General features: G+C 40.0%; 1 protein-coding gene across 1 annotated transcript in view; it reads right to left on the reverse strand.

The window, feature by feature from the left end:
* The window catches only part of ddx4 (DEAD (Asp-Glu-Ala-Asp) box polypeptide 4), a 129,578-nt gene that overhangs the window by 16,062 nt on the left and 89,823 nt on the right, over positions 1-23,693 (reverse strand). Inside the window, exons 10-11 of the mRNA XM_034173259.1 lie at positions 6,016-6,115; positions 5,668-5,938 (exon numbers count right to left, since the gene is read on the reverse strand). Of these exons, the coding sequence (XP_034029150.1) occupies positions 5,668-5,938; positions 6,016-6,115 (371 nt within the window). The remainder of the gene's footprint in view (positions 1-5,667; positions 5,939-6,015; positions 6,116-23,693) is intronic.

Here is a 23,693-nt window from a genome sequence, read left to right on the forward strand (position 1 = left end):
AATGGCTGTCTCAAGATCACGTCTACTGAGAAAGTGCTTTATTTTAGCCAAAAGGCGAAGTTGGAAAAAACTAGCTTTGACAACAGAATTTATCTGTTCATCGAACCTCAAACAGCTGTCAAATATCACTCCCAAATTCTTGACAGCTGGTTTTACATAGTTAGCGAAAGCACCAAAATTTGGTGTTAACCACATTTGGTATGCCAGTGCGCTCAAACACCATGATCTCAGTTTTACCATCATTCAGGTAAAGGAAGTTTTGGGACAGCCACTGCTTTACATCACAAATACAATTAAATAATGATGACAAAGCATCACTCCCATTAGTCCTCACAGGCAGATAGATTTGCAGATCATCTGCATAACAATGAAAGGACAGGTTGTGCTGGGTTATAATGGACCCCAATGGCAGAATGTACAAAGAAAATAGAATCGGCCCAAGGACAGATCCCTGCGGCACTCCACAGCACAGAGGAGCAGTTGATGAGTAAAGGTCCCCAATCATGACAGAAAAGCTCCTTTCAGCCAAATATGATCTAAACCACTTAAGTGCAGTACCATGAATGCCAATAAAATGTTCCAACCAGGAAACAAGTACTGTGTGATCCACCGTATCAAAGGCTGCTGTGAGGTCCAACAGAACCAGCACAGCAGGATTCCCTGCATCCACCGACAAAGTGATGTCATTATGAACTTTTAAAAGTGCTGACTCAGTGCTGTGTCGCGATCTCAACCCAGATTGGAATTTTTCAAGGATGAGATTGTCTTCTAAAAATGATTGTAACTGTAAAAAGACGAAATGGCAGATGAGAGACAGGTCTAAAATTGGATAAAACTGATGAGTCCAGGTGAGGTTTTTTTAAGAAGAGGTCGAACCACAGCATGTTTAAAAGCAGCTGGAACAGACCCTGATCTAAGACAAGCATTGATAAAAGTTAGGAGACCCGCCCCAACAGTATTAAAAACCTCCTTCAGCACCTTAGCTGGAACAACATCTAAAGGACAACTTGTAGATTTTATGTGTTTTACAACATCAGCGAGAGATGCAAAAGAAATGGGCTCAAACTGTTCGAGCACAGCAGAATGTGCACGAGGAGCAGACAACTCAACTTTACAGCTCCGATCAGCGTTCTGTCTGACTGATGAAACCTTATCAATAAAAAACTGAAGAAACTCCTCACAGGTTGTGGTTGTAGCGTCCAACAAAACAGAGGTATGTGGATTTACAACTGAGTTTATAGTCTGAAATAACACACTGGGACGATGACAACTGCTAGAAATAATGACAGATTGTGCTTTTGCCTCCTTCACAGCCTTCTGATAGTCAGACTATCCCTCAGAAAACCCAGAGACACCTGTAGTTTGTCCTTTTTCCATTTTCTCTCCGCCCGTCAGCAGTGTTGCCTGAGGGCACGGGTCGTGGCATTTAACCAGGAGTCGGATTTTGATTTCCTGGATTTGCAGCACATCGGTGCAACAGAGTCCAAAATTACTGTGCATGTAGAGTGGAAAGAAGAGAGGATGTTATCTGGGAGTAATGGAGAAACCAGTCCATTCATGGCATAAAACAGAGTCCATGAAGGCAGCAGCAAAGTCCCCCGCTGTCGAGGAGGTAACCAAACGGCGGCGAGAGACAGGAATAAGTGGCTTACTAGCAGATGGAGGAGCAATAAATTCAAAAATAACAGGAAAGTGATCTGAAATAGCAATGTCTGATATGTCCTTAAGTGAAACTGAGAGCCCAAAAGAAATAACCAGGTCCAAGGTGTGCCCAAGATTATGTGTTGGTCCATCCACAACTTGTGTTAGACCAAAAGAGTTCAGGAGGCTTTTAAAATCATCAGCCAGCTGATTAGAAGGACAACAGATATGAATATTAAAATCACCACAGACCAAAAATTTGTCATATTTTGGGATAAAATCTGCCAGAAACTCAGAAAATTTTGGTGGACGGTAAACAACAGCACAGAGCACAGGACAGTCAAACTCCATCACAAACAACTGAAGTTCAAAAGTGGAGTAGGCATTAGAAGATAAAAATCGGCATTTAAAGCTGTCTTTAAAAACCGTGGCCACACCACTGCCTCTACCTGATGCTCGCGGGGAGCTGAAAAATGAGCAGCCGGGGGTAGGCAAAATTTCAAACATTGCGACCAGGAAAGTTGTTTAGTAGAATTTAGTGTTTGACCTTCCTGTGACCTTGAGCTTGATCCTTTTGTGTACTGAAAGGTACCTTACTAGGGCTGCTATATGTGAAGTGTGTGCTGCACAGGGAGTTAAAGGTGAAAAGTGCAATGATTACAAACAAACATACATACTGACAAACATATCCAAAGTTTTGGCAGGATATTGGGGGATATCCAGGGGAGAAGATAAACTGTTACACCGGTTCAAACTGCTCAAATACAGCAGATTGTGGCAGAGGATTAGTCAGGTTACTATTTGATCCTATACTAGACGTCTAATAGAAGCAGCCTTATTAAGAAAAAAGCATAGGAATTTATCACACAGCGACTGAAACATCAACCAGTACAGTACCTGGGTTAATAACAGAGTTATTGTTATTAAGTAGCACTCTGAGATGGTGGCTGTTGCTGAAAACCGTCATTTTTGTCGAATATCAGTTAATAAGGCAGTTCCTTTGAATGTAACTTGTTCTTCCTCCATCTTTGTTCTGCCTGACGGCAGCGCTGTCAGCTCAGTGTCTGCCCAGCTTCAGGACAAATACTGCCATGAACACTACTGGCCAGTAGATGGCAGTAGAGGCCTTGAAAACTTGCCAAAACGAAATTCCAGATAATCCGTGTCTGCTACATTTAAGATGCGTGGAATTTAACAAATGCAAATACAATAACAACGTCTATAAACCCAGAGAATATATTCACGAGAGCTTTAGGCACTAGAGTTTAATGCTGTTGTCCGTGGAGCCTGAACAGAGTGTCTCAAATGCATTTGTCCTGTCGTGAACGTACTGAGATTACCCTATCCTACCCATAATACACTGCTGGGCACAGCATGTGCTCACTAAAACCTTAAAAATTGGCACAGTACTTACATATATCTAATATTTTCACTTCATAAAACTTCTGACATAAAAGTGATTTTAAATACCTTGTCCAAAATTAGTTTGGTTAAAATTTGAACCATAAGTTAAAAATGTATGCCTATGGATGACTTGGGTGATACTGCCAGCGTATCAGTATAGTGTTAAAGGAAATGATTTTCCTTTTTTTGTGTGACCAGTTCTATTTTGCCTGCAGATAGAGCAGTTTCTCCTGGAAGCAGCTCTCTTCTGTTTGCAGAGGGTAGAGCTATACATCTGTATGAAACTTTTAACAGGTAGGTACTCAACTGATTTTAAATTTTAAAAATCAGTACCACTGTTCAGCTTTGTTTACTACATTATCGGTCTAAAAGTTATCGGACAAAAATTTATCGGAAGATAATTAGTCCGATAATGGTTCTTAAAGTTATCTAAAAAAATAATCCGATAATGAAAACTTTATCTTCGATAATTATCTGTTATCGGAACTGTACCCACCACTGGTTTCAGTGCATAAGGGTTCCGGTTCAAACCTCTGCCACATGTCTCCATGTTATGTGGAGTTGCATCAGGAAGGGCATCCGGCGTAAAACCTGTGCCAAATCAACATGCGAATCCACCTTGGATATGCTGTGGTGACCCCGAGTGAAAAAAATAAGGAAGCAGCCAAAGGGACTTACTTTTTACACACGGAGTAAATATAAAGTCTCAATCTTACTTGTTTACATCCCTTCAGTCGGATTCATCATCACAGCCTGACGAAAGGTTATCCACATGAAGCATCATGATTTTGAAAAACAATGTCTGAAAATACTTTAATTCCATGTCATGGCTGAAGAAAAGCAACGTTTTAAAAGAAGTCCCTCAGTGGTTTGTTTGCTCCAGGTGTGTCTCTCAGCCTGAACCAGAACAACAAAGCTGCCTCAAGGCACTTCACACAAGTAAGGTCTAACCTTACCAACCCCTAGAGCCAGAACACAGGTGACAGTAGTAAGGAAAAACTCCCTCTGATGATTTGAGAAAGAAACCTCATGCAGTCCAGACTCAAAGGGGTGACTTTCTGCTTGGGCCATGCTTCAGACACAATTGACAATACAAATAATACAGGAAATTTTGTGAAGTCCATGTTGGTGGACAGGATGTGAGACTTGCAGAAGGAAACACCCACTCCCACTTCTGAATGGAGCTGCACCTCAAACAGAGAGGAAAAAAACAGAACCAGGCAGCAGAAAGACAACAAATAAGGAATAATTTGTCAGCATTATGCAAGAAAAAAAAAAAAAAAAAAATTTATATACATACATATATATATATATATATATATATATATACATACATATATATATATATATATATATACATACATATATATATATATATATATATATATATATATATATATATATATATATATATATATATATATATATATATATATATATATATGATCACCTTAGTATTTCTTCTGCTTTTCTACACATACATATATTTTAAGTTAGTGGTTTTATTTGACAATAAATGGAACATGGAAACAAATTTTGACAAAAATCAGCATACATTGGATTTGCTGCGCTGAATTTCACTTCAGTATGTGCACAGTAAAAATAACTGCGCCACACTTAATTTCAGTGATTGTAAACACATTTTAATTGCATGCATAGAATTATTGTGCATGCACCTGAGCACTGGATGTTCAGTCACTGAACTGTGTCAGGAGCTCAGCACTCGGTACTAGTGTTGTGAGCTTTGGGGCTCGCTGGGCCTCTTCTGCACTCTTCTGGACCTGGGCAGATTAGTCCGTTTAATTTGATGATGTTTCTTCGTCTTACAGTGTTCTTCCAAGGTTTTGTTGATGAAATCCAAACATAATATGCCGTGCAGAGAGCTTTACCGTGGAGTTCAACCTTGTGGACGAATTTGAGTCTTGCTTTTGTCGTGTAAACGTCCACCTCCCGCTCCAACCATGTCCACTTAAACCTTTTTTTTTTTTTTTAAACACGACTAACAATGTCTTTAATGTGCTCTTCGTCCTCTCTCTTTGTAATTTTGGCCATGTTACAGACGCAGCTGGACAGACCAAAACTTGGTCTGTCCACATCCGGGCACTCTCAGTGAGTTTAGATTTACAGAGATTCTGACTGGCTGAAAGTCTGCTGTTGTAGAAAGAGTAACCAATGTCATCTCGCGTTTTAGCTTGCCGTTTCAGTAATGCGGTTCCGTGCATATGAGGAAAGGTTGTGTTTAACAAGCACGGCTGGCCCCGCTTCACCTCCACCCCTACACCCAATTTTTCTCAACGCTGATCTCAGAAATGGCCCAGAAATCCAGAAAAAGTTGGAAATCTGCTGATCCGCGGAAGCTTCTCATCCCTGGTTTGTTCAAGAGGCATTTTTTTTTAACAGGTGCCACTTACAAAAGAAAATGCAGCATGTAATCGCATAGGCTGATATCGGAATTATGTTTGCAATGCAATTACTTGTGCAGCCTTAATTTGTTTGCATAAAAATGTCACCAACATTTTAACTACATAAACAGGCTTTTCACTGCTATTAGAAAACTTGTGCAACTTGGGATCCACTTTAATGTGGCTTTCTGTTAGATCCCTGAACTGGCAGTACACTTACCTTGGAAAGCACCGTGATAAGGGAACGAGCAAGTTGGCCATCAATATCAGGGTCAAAAAAGGACACTGCCCTCCCAGTGTTACCACAACGGCCAGTTCTTCCAATGCGGTGTACATATTCATCAATGTTGTTGGGGAGGTCAAAATTGACCACATGGTGCACATCTGGTATATCCAGACCCCGAGCAGCTACAGAGGTAGCTACAAGGATGGGACTTTTACCAGAGCGAAACTCTTTCAGAGCTTGCTCTCGCTCCCGCTGCTCCCGGTCACTACGCAACAACAACAAAACCCATTACAAACAGCCTTACAGCACAGAAGAAGTGAGGAAAATGAGCACATCACTTACCCATGAATGCTAGTAGTCGGAAGTTTCTCCTGACATAAGAATGTAGCAATAAAATCAGCCTGTCTCTTTGTGTCCACAAATACTATAGTGCGCTCGATTCCTGAAATCAAAACCAGTAACAAAGATTTAGTCACAAATAAACAGTAGTTAATGCCAATCAAAGAAGATAACACGTTTCAGAGTAGTCAAGATCAGAAATATGTTTATTGCTAAGTACGTGGTCACATACAAAGAATTTGCTTTGTTGAGCCGGTGCAAAAATAAGTACAAGAACACAAAAAACTATTTGGCCCGTAAACAAAGATCCCATGACTTCAGGATGAAGCCATTTTCTGGTCAGACACATAGTTGAACGTTCCATTTCAGTCTGTATTTAAAAATAACTCTCCTACTTGAAAACGTCCACACAAAAATAGAAATAACAGAAGGAAAAGGACCTAGGACTCAGAACGGTCAAGTATTTGAACAAACAACGTTGCAACCTAATAAAAGTACTGAAGCAATCGAGGAGGCTAATGACCAACCACTTGCTAGTAGAAAAGCTGATGATTCTCAAGATGAGCTGCTTGAGAATAGAGCTACTATCTAAAATATCTGCGACTTTAGAAACGATACAGTCAGCTATATCAGACCTTAAGGTGGATTTTAAAAAAGACTTCAAAGATGAACTAGCAACACTGAGGCACAAGCTAAACCAGAAGCTAACTCAAGTTGAGACCATGCTCCAAGATCATAGCCAAACAGCATCACAGGAACAGAAGCAAGCAGTGCTGTAACAAAAGAGGATCTTGCCATTGCTATGCTTGTTGGAAGAACAAAGCAGGCTGTGGGAAAGTCAGAGATTTGGAAAGCTGGTCCAGAAGTAATAACATTCAGGTCTATGGTGTACTGGAGAACTCCGAAGGTAACTCGATGATAAAGTTTATGGAAAACCTGTTGACAGAACTTGTTACAAGATGGTATGTTTCTACAAATCCAGCGGGCACAGAGCTGTGGCACAGAAACCAGACCCAAGCACTACCCCTCGATCTACAGTATGGTGATAAATTTCCAGTGGTTTGACCGACAAGAACCTGTGTTGAAGTTGACCTAATGAGAAGACTGTGAAAGTTTGCACAAGACCTCAAGACCTTTTTTTTTTTTTTTTTTTTTTTACAAAGGTCCTGAAATCTATGCTCCCGAAGCATGGATAATATCAAAGTGACACCAAAGTATTTCTCTTGGCCAAAGCAGTATCAGGATGTCAAAGACCAAGTACCCATTAATTAATTTATAACACCTCAAAGCATTCTTTTGGGAAGCCTGGCAGATGCTTATCAGCCAGAGTATTAACAAGTTACTGAAAACCCCTTCCAGATAGTTAACAAAACCTAAAAAGAATGAAGGCTGCATGTTATTGAGAAATCCTACATCTGAACCCAAAATTCAGGTTAAGTGACAAAAATCCAAATAAATCATTTCAGAAGCAAATTGGATGCAAACAGAACACCACGCTGCCCATGTGTCTGGGGAAAATTGACCCCAGAATGGCAAAATTCACTTTTTATGTTCATGTAACATTGCCAGGTCCATCAAAATGAAAGCACAGCAGCAACCCCAAGCGGATCAGGATGGAAAGGACACAGACTCCTCACTAAGGGAATATAAGTCTTTGAACAAAAGAAAAAAAGAATCCAATGTCTGTTTTCTATTGTCCTAGAGATTTTTTGGGGGTCTAGTGATTTAGGCATTGGGCTTGAGACCAGAAGATCCTCGGTTCAAATCCCAGCTTGACTGGAAAATCACTAATGCAGATGGAAAAGCGCTATATACTAGGTCTGTCAGAAAAGTTTCCGACCTTTTTTTTTTTTCCAAAAACTATATGGATTTGAATCATGTGCGCTTGCATCAGCCAAGCTTGAACCTTCATGCGCATGCGTGAGTTTTTTCACGCCTGTCGGTTGCGTCATTCGCCTGTGGGCAGGCTTTGAGTGAGCACTGGTGTGTTTTATCCAAAGTGTGTTTTATCCATTCATTCTTTAATTTAATCTTTTTGATTGACTTTATGTCAATAAAGGGCAGTATTGATAAAGGGACACCCTTAATTGAATTCTGCTCTATCTGAGTCCATATTGTTTCCTGATGATATCTAAGCCATGCCACGATTGCGTTTATTTGTGCAGCCCAATAGTAATTTTTAAAATTTGGTAAACTCAGTCCTCCCCTGTCCTTAGGCAGATGGAGGCATTTCAGTTTTATCCTCGGCCTCTTCCTTTGCCAAATAAATGTTGATATTAGTTTATCTAACATTTTTAGAGTGGGAACAGCTACTCTTACTGGGAGGGACTGAAACAAAAAAAGAAGTCTAGGCAATAGGTTCATTTTTACTGTCTCTACCAAATAAAGACAGCGGAAGCACCTCCCAACGTGTCACATCCCTCTTTATTTGTCTAATTAATTTGCTATAATTGGCCTCAAATAACTGAGTGGGGTTAGGTGTGCCTAGATACCTAAATCCCTGTTTAGACCAGCGAAAGGAGACGCTGTTATTCAATAGTATAGGCCAGGTACCCGAGATCATCATGGCTTCTGACTTAGTCTCAATTTTGTATCCCGATACTGACCCGTATTTATGTAGACATTTTATAAGCGTGGGAATGGAAAGGAATGGATTTTTTATAAAGAGCAAAATGTCGTCCGCGAACAGAGCTATTTTATGGATTGCCCCTCCATCTGCAATCCCTTGAATCTGTGTGTTTTGGCGTATTGCCTCTGCTAGAGGTTCAATACTTAGGGCGAATAGGATGGGTGATAACGAGTCCCCCTGTCTCACACCACGCTCAATCCCAAAGGGACTAGAGCAGTGGCCATTGACTCTTACTTTGGAGCAAGGCTCTTTATACAAGACAATTCCTTTCCAAAACCCATTTCTAGCAGTGTCTGCCTCAGAAATATCCAGTCAACTCGATCAAATGCCTTCTCTACATCTAACCCGAGAAGCATCAACGGTTGTTTCTCCCTTGCTGCAATTGTTTGCAAATTCAGAGCTCTCCTAATGTTATTTGTTCCTTGACGTCCAGGTATGAACTCCGTTTGGTCTGGGTGTATTAATTTCTTAATATTTTTTTGAATTCTGGTAGCCAATATGGAAGTCAAGATTTTATAATCCACACATAATAGACTTATTGGGCGGTAACTAGCACACTGAAGGGGGTCCTTTCCCTCCTTATGTATGACCGTTATTATGGCTTCTGACCACAAGTTTGGGGGATTTCCTGATTTCAGTGCGTAATTGTATAATTTACATAGTATATGAGTGAGTTTATTCACAAATATTTTGTAGTATTCTCCGGAGAAACTGTTTGTTCCTGGTGATTTATTATTTTGTTTGGTAATAGTTTCATTAATTTCACTTTCTGTGATGGGCTTTATTAATAGTTCTGCTTCCTCACTTGCTAGTTTATTCAATTTAAGGGGCCCTAAGAACTCTGCACTCTCCTTTCTCCTGAATTCTGATTCATCAGTCCTATATAGCTGTTTGTAGTATGTTGCAAAGGAACCTGATATTTTGGCTGGATCGGTTTCTATCTGATTGGTTTCTGGGTTCCTTATCTTGGGGACTGCACAGCTAGATTGGGCTTTTCTGAGTTGAAAGGCCAATAGCCTACTGGCTTTATTACCCATTTCATAATATTTTCTGTTAGTGTATCTGAGAGCTCCCTCTGCCTTATGTGTCAAAAGTTCATCCAGTTGTTGTCTAACTTTATTTTATTTAAAATGTCTTTATTTCCATATTGTTTGTGTTCCCTTGTTAATTTTTTTTATTTCTGCTTCCAATCCTTGTTGTTTTGCAAGCCTTTGTTTCTTTATTCTAGATCCAATAGAAATAATCTTCCCTCTTATTGTGGCCTTACTGGCATCCCATACAACTGAGGGGGAGACACTACCATCATCGTTGATAGCAAAGTATTCAGTCAGAGCCCTTTGTATGTCTTGTCTGATGTTTGTATCCATTAATAATGAGACATTAAGCCTCCAGTATTTTAAAAAAAAGTCCCAAGCTAATTTTCATAGTCACAGGGCCATGGTCCGAAATAGTTATTGGTTCAATTGTGCACTCTTGTAATTCAGTTTTTGATAAGCAGAAAAAAAAAAAAAAAAAATCTATCCTCGAATAACTTCCGTGTACTTGGGACATAAACGTGAAGTCTCTCTCATTAGGGTGAAGTTGCCGCCAAACATCTACTAGGCCCAATTCCTTCATCATATCTGACATCCCCTTAGACATTTTAGATTGAGATATTCTTATTGTAGGTAATCTGTCCAGCTTTGAGTTCAAGGTGCAATTAAAGTCACCCCCTACCAGTATAATCTCACTTTTGTCTGCTAGTAAAGCTGCTACCTTTTCGATAAAGTGTGGACAATCTTCATTTTGGGCATACACATTAAGTATAGTTACTTTCATTCCTGCAATCGTGCCTATCACCATAACATACCATAACATGTAGTTTAATTGTCCCAGAATTTTCTTCCTCTTGATCGTATTATTGATTCCTCTTATATTATAACTTATGAAATTCAACTCAGTCATAATCCCTATAAGATCTCACAGTATAACTCTCTACCTGTTCACCCTTAGACATCAGAGTGTATCTAACCCCTAACAAAGTAATATCAGTTATATATGTCAGGAAAAACAAAACACAAAGAACATAGAATTGAACTTCCACTACATCAATCTGACACAGTAGCTGAACTATGACCATGTCAGATCCCTGTTGGTACTGGGGCAGAGAGGTGTGACCTACCCTCTCTGTGGGAAAAAGTACACACAGTGTAAGTGTGACCAATATTACACTAAACTGTAAAAAAGGTCCAGGTGAGTGTGTTCCACTCATAAAGTCAGCATAACCGCCTTGGACTAACATATAACCTTATTTTGTGACAACAAAATATATTTGAATAATAAAAACTTCATGACGCTTATTATGCTCCTTTGAGTCTGTTAGTTATAGCTACCGTGAATCCACTAACCTTATCATTAGGTTAGTTGAAACAGGCTTATTATCCACCTGAATGGTAGAGTCCCTTTAGTCCCCCCTTGCAGAAAAGTCTTGATCAGCTGATGACAAAGGCACCCCCCCTCCTCTCTTGGCTTCTCCATCCATCCTTCAGTTCCTCGTCAATGCGCTCCCTCTCCTTGTATCGCACCTCGACCCCCAGCTCCTTCAATAGCGTTGCAGCGCTCGTTAGCGATCCAAACGTCTTCTCTCCGGTGCTCAGCTTAATTTTCAGTTGCGCCGGGTACACACACCTTGCCTGGATGCTCTTTTTAAGTTGTTTAATAACTTCGTGGACCCTCATTCGTTTCTGTTGCAGATCGGGAGAATAATCCTGATTGAAAAAGATCTGTTTGCCTTGATAGACAACCTTCCCCTGGCTCCATGCCTGCCTTATGATTATGTCCTTTACTGCTGCGTCCAGAAATCTCACTATTATCGACCTCGGAGTGGCTGTTGGATCCTTAGGTTTAGCCGCCAGGGAGCGGTGTGCCCTTTCAATCTTAATGTCCAAGCCTGGTGGTAATTTAAGCTCTTTCAGGAGCAGGTCCTTAACAAAACCAGCCGCATCCCCTCCCTCACTATCTTCTGGGATTTTTTAAGATCCTGATATTGTTTCTTCTCAGCCTGTTTTGGAGGTCATCGCACTTTGCTGTAAGCTCAATCACAGACAATTTGTTGCACTTCTGGAGTAAAATGAGACTGAACATAGTGAAATAAGCTATCACTGTGCCCTCAGGTGGCTCAGCTTGAGCAAAGTACTGAAAAGTGTCTGGGACCTGAAAGACCAGATTCAGGCTTTGTGTTAGGAAAAGACATGACATCCCAGAGCTTTCAGATGAAGACGGGGTGGCAGACCTTGGATTTTCCGTGGATGTGACTGCACTTATGAATGAAATAAATATCAAACTGCAGTGCAAGGGCGCTTTTGTGTATGAGATGTACAGTGCAGTGAAGGCTTTCATGAGAAAGCTGCAGCTTCTCTCGAACCAAGTGAAGGACAACATTCTGACCCACTTGCCAACACTAAAGGAAACCACATGATCAGCCAATCACCTCCACAAGTACTCAACCATGTTAGAAGCTCTGCATGAAGAGTTTTCAAGGCGATTTCAAGATTTCAAAACTCTTGAAAGTGAAATGCACATGGTTTCTTTTCCCTTCAACTTTAGTGTAGATAATGTACCAAGTGATGTTCAGATGGAACTCATTGACCTACAGTCTGACACACTTCTGGCAGAGCACTTTAGGTCGGTCTCACTGCTGGTTGTTTACTCCTCTCTCAAAAAGGAGAACTTTCCACACCTGAGGAGACATGCTCAGAGTATTCTAGCCCTCTTTGGATCTACATTCATGTGAACAGACATTCTCAGTGATGAAGTTCAAAATGCTGCAGCCAGACTTTTGACACTAAGCAGAAAGTTCGACCACATTACACCCATTTTAGCATCCCTTCACTGGCTTTCTGTCCCAGTGAGATCAGATTTTATGGTTCTGCTCCTAACCTATAAAAATATTCATGGACTGGTACCTCCCTACCTAGCTGATCTAATTAAACCTTACGTACCAGCCCGGGCTTTACGTTCTCAGGGTGCAGGACTACTTTGTGTCCCTAAGGTGAATAAGAAGTCTGCGGGTCGCAGAGCTTTCTCTTATTGTGCCCCTGTTCTGTGGAATGATCTCTCTACATCAATAAAACAGTCAGATTCTGTGGAGATTTTCAAGTCCAGACTTAAGACGCACTTATTTTCCCTTTCACATGGCTAGCATAGTGGTACAGTTTTGTTTTATGCTTTTTACTCTTAATTAAATTAAGCTTAAGTAAATTAATGAAATTAATTTTATCTGAATACTCGATTAATTGCCAAAATAATCAACAGAATACTCAATTACTAAAATAATAGCTGCGGCCCTAATCCCACCCCCATATAGAATTTCAACTTCAGTATGTTGACACCACGAGGAGACAATTGGGCTCAGAAGGTTAATTATTCTGACGTTACAATGTGCATTAAGTGCAGCACATGCACATGTCTAAGATGTCACATGGTGAGAAAAAAAAAATCCTGTATTAAAAAAAAATGCATCATGATGCATAGATTATCATTTTATAATCAAACAGTTCTCTGAATTGTACAACCCCAATTCCAATGAAGTCTGGACGTTGTGTAAAATCAGGGGTCGATTCCATAATTTTTTCCTCAGAATTGAGTGATTCCATATTTTTTTCCTCTGCTTGGTCTAAAAAAAGTAACCGTTACTGACTGCCACAATCTTTTTTTCTTGATTTCTTATAGTGTTTCTTAAAGCCAGAAAGTTGCCATTTGAAATGACTTTAGTTTTGTGTCATGTCTGTGATCTGCTTTTTTTCTACAAAATTAAACAACTGAATGAACATCCTCTGAGGCCGGTGATTCCATCATTTTTGCCAGGGGTTGTATATTCTCTGGGTTTATAGACGTCATTATTGTGTCTGTTTATGTACAAATGCCAGAAGTTCAGGTTGCTACTCCATTATTTTCAATTGGAAACATTGCAATCGATTCCTGTTTGCTATTTAGAGTCCTGCCAAATGCCAAACAGTCGTCTTTGTTCCAGAGTAATATATATATAAGACGTCTGAAATTCAGTTTGCAATTATTAAATTCCATGCATCTTAAACGTAGCAGACGCGGATTATCTGGAATTTTGTTTTGGCAAGTTTTTATGGTCTCTACTGCCATCTACTGGCCAGTAGTGTTCATGGCAGTATTCGCCCTAAAGCTGGGCAGACACTTTCAATTAGGGATGTCCCGATCCGATCACGTGATTGGAAATTGGGCCTGATCACGTGGTTTCAGACTTGATCAAAATCGGACGTTGCATCCCGATCAGAAATCAGATATAGATTTTATCCTCATTATTTTGATCAGCGCTATTTTAAGCTCATTATTGCAGATTAATGGGCCTTTCACGCGTCGGCAGCGTCAGAGGCATCAAGAATCGGTCTAAAAAGCATTATTTTCAATGAGACGCGTTGCTTTTTAGACGGGAACGCGCATTGCCGCTTGTCGGCAGGCTGACGCGGTCAAAGTTCAACCCAATGTTTTTTATATTGAACAAAAGAAAAAACATCAGTTCAACCCAATCAAACTTTCGATGCTCTGAGCTGTGACGTAGCTTTGCGCTGTTCAATAGGAACGACACGTTGGGCCAAAACACGGAAGACTGGTGGCAGAAACCACTGATCTCTACAAAACAGATCGGTGCAGAAACCATTGCTCTGTACAAAACAGAAACATGTCACAGGACTGCTCATTTATAGTGCAGTTTTCTGAAGAAAAATCCTTGGAAATGTTTTTTTGCTGTTGTGTTACCTCAAAATTTCTGATTACTGTTTAAAAAAAGTTTAGAACACTTGTAATTAAAATAGCTAAATCAATAACTGGTTCTTTAGAAACCTTTCATCTGTAAATTAAAACCACCTGTTATTTCAGATTACATAATTTCTTGTTTTATTAGTTTGGACATCTATTTTTAGACAAATAAAATAACATGGAAATTTGTACATTTTTTGTCTGGTAGATTATTACTTGATTGTTCAAGCTACCTCAAGGAGAAGTGCACTGTTTAAGTGATAATAAAATAAGGTGATTAAAATGAAAATATATATTTAGCATTTGTTCATTGTTCATTCAGTTTTATAAAGTATCGGATTGGGACTCGGTATCGGCAGATACTCAAAACCAGATGACTCGGAATCGGATCAGGGCCAAAAAAACCTGATCGGGACGTCCCTATTTTCAATCGTCGTACTCGGCTCCAGCTCAAACTGTATGACAAAACCGCACGGAGTAAAAGTTCAGAGAGCATGAATTATGTTCTCACACTATATGGCCCGATGCTCTGATGCGATCTGACTGCTCACATTGTACGTTCAAAAAAGCACATGTTGGACTTGTGTTTTCAGAAGCAAAACGTAAATAGAAGATTTTTTTTTTTAAACTTAACATTTTTTTTTTTTTTTTTTTAACAAAAACTCAATGGGAGACATCAAAGTAAAAAAAAAAAAAAAAAAATACAAGCCGATGACGCATAAGGTATAATAATAATCTTTATCTCACAGACAGTCCAGGGTCCAGTACACAGGCAGGCCACGTAGCAAAGGTACAGATGAGGGCAAGGCAAAATACATGGTCAGGAACAGGCTGAGGTTGATGGCACAGTGAGACACAATATCAGAGTCAGAGAGCAAAATCCAGAAAAACAGAACGAGGTCAAAAAACACAGGCATACGAGACAAGAACAGGGCTGGAACAAAGATATGAAGATCAACGAACTGACACCACGGTGAGGGAAGTGAGCGCTAAATAACAGGTGATTAGTGTTCTGACGTTTGTGAACGAGCCGATTCTTTTGAATGGCTATTTAATATGAACGAAGGGAGCCGAGTCGCGGCTGCGCAGGAGACTTTTTGTCGTTCTTTTTTTTTTTCATGTGTGTTTGTTTCACACAGCTCCCAGGAACATCCAGTTGCAGTTGCGGCTCCCTCCCCCCCCGCATAGAAAGAGAGCAGCTACGGGGGGGAGGGGCACAGGCAGCATGTGCCTTCAGATGAGAGCATGACACGGGAGTGGATTTTCACTCCTGTCCCATCCCACTCCCAGAAAAAAAATCCCATCCTGTCCCAATCCTAGACTGGAGTAAAAAGATAAATCCCATCCCGCTCCCACTCCTGTAAAGATGACTCCCAATCCCATCCCGCTCCCACTCAAAATCACTCCCATATGTCTCGCGCCGTGATGATCAATCAGGGACTGAATATGTAGTGACGTGGAGATGTCTGGAGTTTGACCGAAGATGTGAACATGTCCTGTATCTGGTAGCAGCCTGTGAGCAAGACTTATGTCTCTTTTGTCCTTTATTTCACAATTATGACAGAGTTTTTGGAGCGAACAGCAGCCCCACAGCAGTAGGAGCAGTGTTTCTTTTTCTTTTTATGTTACATGCGCGCGCAAGCGAATCGTCCATGGAGATTATTTTACTTATTAACTACACAGATGTATAATAAAACAAATGGTGACTGGTTTCTAAACAATTATGACAGTTTTTTGGTGGAAGAGCGAGCTGCAGCAAGCAGCGGAGTTTCTTTTTTTTTTTTAATTGTTTACATGTGCGCGCGTGAACGGGACAGTTGGTCCTCAAGTTGGGTCCTGCAGAGGCGGAAGGACCACCGAAAGCAGCCGTCATCCAGACTCAGCTCCTGCAGCAAATAATGATACTCTCTGTATTGGGAGCTTTTCACAACAACTCGCTCCGTGTGATCAAGATCTGTCATGTTAACTTGACTGACTGGAGACGGCGAGCGGAATGGAAGCTCCTCCTATTTGATGACGCACCGGGGCGAATTTTCGCAGCAAAAGCAGAGCGACACACCGGGCGAAGGAGGCACGTCCGTTGCCATGCGACCCCCATGAATTTGTAGCGTTTGATCGCGCCCGGTGTGAACGCGGCATTAAATGGATGAAAATCATCACCTATTTTTGGCATTCCCGCTCCTGCCCGCTCCCGTTCATTTTTATTCCCGTCCCATCCCAATCACGGGATTGATAAAATTTTGACTCCCATCCCGCGGGAATCCCAGAGGAATCACGTGACCCATGGGAATTCTCGAAAAATGTCATCCTCTACTTCACATGAGTAATCCAGCAAGGGGGAGGGGGGTATTGTATTCTGTAATTATTCTAGTTTTATCTACTGTTCCTGAAAATGGCCAATATTTTACACCGTTTTTGTTTCTATCGTGTGATACTGGCATTTTTGCACTCACTGCAGCTTACTTATTGTATTCTGTATTTATTTATTTAAATATTTTCTATCAAAATGTGTATCGTATTGCATTGTATATTCTGTTTTTGCACTAAAAACTATTTTGAACAAACATTCATTGCAGCTGGCTTTGTTTATTTATAAGTGTTTAACTATTGCATGAATAACAAGTCAGGGTAGCATCACACACATACACATCTGTGTACAAGGTAAATCCACAGTATTGATGTCTAGGCAGAGGGATGTTGTACCACCTAGTGAAATATTTACAATGAATTCAGACCAAAATTATTTTCAACATATTATAATGGACTTATGAGTATTTCCAAATAATACAAACTCAGATAATGGTTGATAATGGCTGTGATATCAGAAGTGAACAGAAAAAAAGAACATGTGCAATACAAAAACTTTCAAAATAAAAAATATATGGAAAGAACAAAAATAAATGGTGTTGTCTTAATGACCTTTCATTCATTTTTGTGTTTCTCAGTATGGGTTTCCTTGGTTATTTACAATGCGTTAACGCCATCTACTGGCTAATTTAAGCAACAACAGGTTTGGTTTAATGTCAGGTTTCTATTCCCTGTTCTCTTCTCGTTTAGAACGAGATTTCAGTCAGTCAACACCAGTCTTTTGCCTGAGCGTGCTGTTCTCCCCAAGGATTCATGTGTTCGATGTCCACTGCTGGCAGGAAAAGGTAGGGAGACACAGAATAGGGGAGCAAATTTGAAAAGTGACACTGAGATGGCTCATTTCTCTCTCTCTCTCTCTCTCTCAATATTTTTAGGCTTAATTATCAATTTATGTCACAAATGGCGCTAGGAATTTCTAATCAGAATGCGTTGTAATGGCAAAGTGCGCGTGCACGCTGCAGCATGCACCACTACGAATGCGCACATGGTGTAAATTGATAATTAAGCCTAAAATACTTTAAAAAAAAAGAAGGAAAAAAAAGCCATATGAGCCAGTTTTTGAACGGCTCTTTGAAAGGAATGAGCCATAAAGATCCGGATCCCCCCAAAGAGCCATAAATCCCATCTCTACAGGTGATATGACAAGGTGCACGTGTGATCGAGGGTTCTGGAAGGAGGTGTGGTCTGGTGAACCAAAGAGAAGGGATGAGAAGCAAGAGAGAGAAAGTGTGTGTGAGTGAAAACAAAGCAGATCAAAAGCAAAAGGAGTCAGTGAATGAAAACCAATGGTGAAAGTATAATGTGCCCACAGACCGGCAAAAGGAAACGTGAATCAAATAAAGGGCAAACTAGGAAACAGAGTGACAGACCTAAAAATAGCACAAGAATAATAAGACTAAAAACACCACTTGAACCAAATCTAAATCTGACATCACAGAAAATAAAGAAAGAACACAAACAAAACCAGAACCTACAGTAAAACAATGGAATGACTAGAACAAATGATCACAGAGAACAATACCAAAACCAAAAAGAATGCAACAAGATAATAAAACACCAAAGATACATAATGCAACCAGAGGAAACAATACAAAATGATCAAAAAGGCAACCAAAAGGATCAAATCCGGGGAGGCAGATAACAATAGGGTACAAACCCATAACCTCGCCCCGAGCCTGAACCCACCGTGACAGGTGGTCGTGAGAGGTTAAACGCAGCTCGTTACTCCATGTACACTACACAATGCAGGACGCGCGATTAAGCTGAAACTCGGCACGATCCAAAAAATTCTCACACGAGTGAAAAATCAGCTGAATAAAGGGAAAAAACTCATACAATGTAAGCCCAGCTTAAGTACTGAGTGTCTGGGCACCAGCAGTTCGCAGTGTTCTATTTATTTTGACACCGCTTATATCAGACAGTTATCTTATTACAACTTGAAAATGCCTCTTTTTTTTTTTACAAATAAAAAAATGGCTTATTTTACAAAAGCACATTTATCTGTAACACCAACAAACGACACACCTCACACTAATGTGTTTGTTTACATAGAATGAATGAGTCAACCAATCAGTGTTAGCAAAGGCACATTTTACCCATAATCCCTTTGGCATCTGTCTGTGTTTCTTACAAAACTTTAGAATTAGTGCATTATTCAACATTAAAAGATGTTATATTTTAACTTTGTACAATTGACAGAATTGACATTAATGGAGTTATTCTATCAGTATTAATTTTATTTATAAACCAAACCATAAGTTAGCATTGCTTTATTTTCCAAGATCTCCGCCTCACGGCAATGCTGTTACTGAGTAAAGAGTTGAGGTTTGCTGCGCCTCTCAACTGCTTCGCTGCTGGAAGCTATGAAGTAAACAGGAGCTTCCAGCAGTGGGCAGGGCACTCAAAGACAGAAGTGCTGACTCATTGTTTGGGTCTGTGGTCCCCTTTGATGCTACCAGAAGCGATTGTGGTGTTAAAACTCAAAATCAGCTTGGTCGTAGCTGCAAGTGTACTGGAGACAATACTGGAAGTTAACGGTTATCTGTAGCTTCTGATAAATTTTTGGGTGGTTTATTGGTTTAGCTTTATAAAAGATAACTTTTCAGTTAGCTGATTATCTGTTATCAAAGCTAATTTTGTGGTTAGAGCTCTTCTCACCACTGATTTCTACATACAAAATTAACCAAAATTAATAACTATAACATTACTTGGTGGAGAAGCCTAAAGAAAAATGACAACTTAGCATTGTGCTACAATTTATTTTTCCAGTAGATGTCAGAATAATGATGATGGGGGGACAGAAAATGTTTGGCAAGGGCTGAAGGCCCGAAGCCCTTGGCTGGGGTCTGGGAGTTTTCCCACAGAAAAAAATTTGAAATCTCAGATACATTCTGGTGCATTTTCAGGTCTATTTACTGACCAAAAAACATTAAATTTTTTGTTGGGTCAGGTCAGCTTTTTCACCCAAGTCTTTCCACACAACTTGTGTTGTGCTATGGGTCTTTAAAAAAAAAAAAAAAAAAAAAAGACATACATTGTGTCTCACAGTACATAGTAAAGGAAATAAATCAAAAAACTCAAAAATAATAATTCTCAGTATCAATTCAAATTGAACAATTGGAATATTTATGACACTTGTTCAACCTTCACTCACTTCTGAGTTTTCCTAGTTCTGGCAGAAGCTGCTGTTGATAATCTCCATTCTCAAATTGTTGGCCACCTTAAAATCCTTACAAATGTGTTTACTTCAAGATTAATTTCTGACTACTGTACATTTTGAAGTTAAACTTTTCTTACATTAGAAATAAAAGATTCTTTTGAAGTCAATGACGTTCATCTGTAAATTTAAACAATAACCTATGTGTTGAGATAATTTCTTGATTAACATTATAAGGAACAGTGTGCATTTTTAGACAAATAAAATTGCATGAAAAGTAATGTGTACATTTTTAAGTCTAGTAGATTCATTCAGCAAATGTTTGTCTCGCCTAAACTGTCATCGTATAAACCAGATACTCGTACTCACCGAACAAAAGCAAAAGTCCCAATGTTTGTGTATTGTTTACAATGTAATAAACACCACACTGGATTTTGTATAATGGATTTTCGTTCACATCAGACAAAACGCCCCATCCCGTCGCAATGTATTTCCATTAAAAACCCCTCATATGTACAGGATAGATCTGTCTGGGCGTGCCCAGTTGCAACAGAGAAACAAAATTAAGATCAGCAATGACACCAGCTGATTCAAGGAAAGTGGGCACCATATTTCCTTGATTTAAAGTCCAGGCGTTTATTTTTTTCAAACCGTGCTCAGACCTGGTGCCTAAATGAGGCAGTCCCTTATTCAAAGCCGGTGATTATTAACCCTTGTATTATGGTGAGAAATAAATACGTTTATTATGATGCGGGTCATTTTGACCCGTATTGTTTATGTGCATTGGTACATTTGCAACTACTAACAAACTGAATTTGAGTTTTAACACCACGGTCGCTTCTGGTAGCATCAAAAGCGACAACAGACCTAAACAATGAGCCAGCACTTCTACCTTTGAACATCTTGCCGCCTGCTGGAAGCTCTTGTTTACTACATGGCTTCCAGCACAGAAGCAAGCCGAGAGCAACCGCAAAGCTCAGCTCTTTACCCAATCATAACGCTCCGGTCAGGCGGAGGTCTTAGAAAATAAAGCAATGCTGAGTTATGGTTTGGTGTATAAATAAAATGAGTACTGATAGAATAACTCCATTAATGTCAATTCTGTCATTTGTACAAAGTAAAATATAACATACCTTTTAATAAGTTTTTAAGTTTTGTAAAAACACAGACAGATCGCAAATGGGTAAAATGTGCCTCTTATGCTAAACACTGATTGGTTGAGTCTTTCATTATGTAAACCAACACGTTAATGTGATGTGTGTAGTGTGTTGGTTTTTGCTTTTGTAAAATACACTCAACAAAAATATAAACGCAACACTTTTGGTTTTGCTCCCATTTTGTATGAGATGAACTCAAAGATCTAAAACTTTTTCCACATACACAATATCACCATTTCCCTCAAATATTGTTCACAAACCAGTCTAAATCTGTGATAGTGAGCACTTCTCCTTTGCTGAGATAATCCATCCCACCTCACAGGTGTGCCATATCAAGATGCTGATTAGACACCATGATTAGTGCACAGGTGTGCCTTAGACTGCCCACAATAAAAGGCCACTCTGAAAGGTGCAGTTTTGTTTTATTGGGGGGGGGATACCAGTCAGTATCTGGTGTGACCATCATTTGCCTCATGCAGTGCAACACATCTCCTTCGCATCATCCGTGAAGAGAACACCTCTCCAACGTGCCAAACGCCAGCGAATGTGAGCATTTGCCCACTCAAGTCGGTTGCGACGACGAACTGGAGTTAGGTCGAGACCCCGATGAGGACGACGAGCATGCAGATGAGCTTCCCTGAGACGGTTTCTGACAGTTTGTGCAGAAATTCTTTGGTTATGCAAACCGATTGTTTCAGCAGCTGTCCGAGTGGCTGGTCTCAGACGATCTTGGAGGTGAACATGCTGGATGTGGAGGTCCTGGGCTGGTGTGGTTACACGTGGTCTGTGGTTGTGAGGCTGGCTGGATGTACTGCCAAATTCTCTGAAACGCCTTTGGAGACGGCTTATGGTAGAGAAATGAACATTCAATACACGAGCAACAGCTCTGGTTGACATTCCTGCTGTCAGCATGCCAATTGCACGCTCCCTGAAATCTTGCGACATCTGTGGCATTGTGCTGTGTGATAAAACTGCACCTTTCAGAGTGGCATTTTATTGTGGGCAGTCTAAGGCACACCTGTGCACTAATCATGGTGTCTAATCAGCATCTTGATATGGCACACCTGTGAGGTGGGATGGATTATCTCAGCAAAGGAGAAGTGCTCACTATCACAGATTTAGACTGGTTTGTGAACAATATTTGAGGGAAATGGTGACATTGTGTATGTGGAAAAAGTTTTAGATCTTTGAGTTCATCTCATACAAAATGTGAGCAAAACCAAAAGTGTTGCGTTTATATTTTTGTTGAGTGTATAACATTTTTTTTATTTGTAAAAACAGGCATTTTTACAGAGCCCTGGAAGTGTCATCGCAAAATGTTTTGCGTGTGTAGAGAATGTGCGCTTATTTTATTATATTGTGCGCACGTTTTATATTGTAAAATGTGCACTCAATATTGTCTTGACACATAAATGCTGGCTATTCGCCCTATTGACATTTCAAATCCCACAAAACCTCGGAGAGGTCGCCGCGCTGAGGAAGGTCGGGTACTCTCTTCTGTGTTTCACAGAGGGTATAACTACACATCAGCTACGAAACATTTAACAGGTAGGTGCTCAACTGATTTTAAGTTTTATAAATATTTGCAGCTGTCCAGCTTTATTTACCACGTTATCAGTCTAAAAATTATCAGACAAAAATTTATTGCAAGATAATTAGTCCGATAATGGTTTTTAAAGTTATGTGTGTGTGTGTATATATTTATCTTAGCTCATTTACATTCTGTACATTTTGTAACACTGTTATAGTGTAAAGTTTTTACTATATATTATTTGTTTTACGGTTCTATTTTTTTGCACAGAATTTTGTCTTTTATGTTAGCACCAAGTACTGCAACAATTCCCTAATGTTGTGAACTTGTTCACTCATATGGCAATAAAACTTTTCTGATTATGATTCTAAATCCACTCAAAACAGTCAAAAATGAAGTTAAACCAATCAGAACTTTATTTTAGATTATACAAACATTTATAAACATACAAACAAGATGAGAAGAAGAGATATACAATTCAAACACTAGATCAAAGAACTCCTGTTTTCAATTTTTCCCTCTTCACGAACACTTTTTCCAATTTAACTTGTCCCATTTTCTCGTGTTTTCAATGTTCAACATTTTCCCCACGTGATGGACAGAATGTGACTGTGCACTTTCTGCAGATGTAGTTCATGCACCTCGCACAACAGGTACTTGTTTTATTGTCATCTTGATAGGGACAGACTTGGCATCTTTTGCGTTTCTTTGCACCTGTATCCAAAGGATCCATTGTGGGTTTGGTCAGATGCCCTTCCCTGGACCTTTGCGATGAAAGCTGCAGCTGCTGGGGATTGAGCTGGCCTGGCCCGGTTCTGGATCTTGGGAGTGACGAGTGCTTTGCCTAGTTCTTCCAGGAAAAGTCGACATCTGTACAGTTTGCTGGCATTCCACTGCTGGTTGACCTCAATCCACAGCACATAGGCATTGTATGCAGACATGTCCACAATGTTGTAGAAAACCACCAAGGGCCAACGGGCAGTCTTGCGCTAGCAGCTATATGTTGCTGTGACTGTCAAGATTGTCAACTCCTCCTTTGGTGGCATAATCCAGGATCATCTGCGGCTTCAT

This window comes from Thalassophryne amazonica, chromosome 1, assembly GCF_902500255.1.
Source record: "Thalassophryne amazonica chromosome 1, fThaAma1.1, whole genome shotgun sequence".
Taxonomy (NCBI): Eukaryota; Metazoa; Chordata; class Actinopteri; order Batrachoidiformes; family Batrachoididae; genus Thalassophryne; species Thalassophryne amazonica.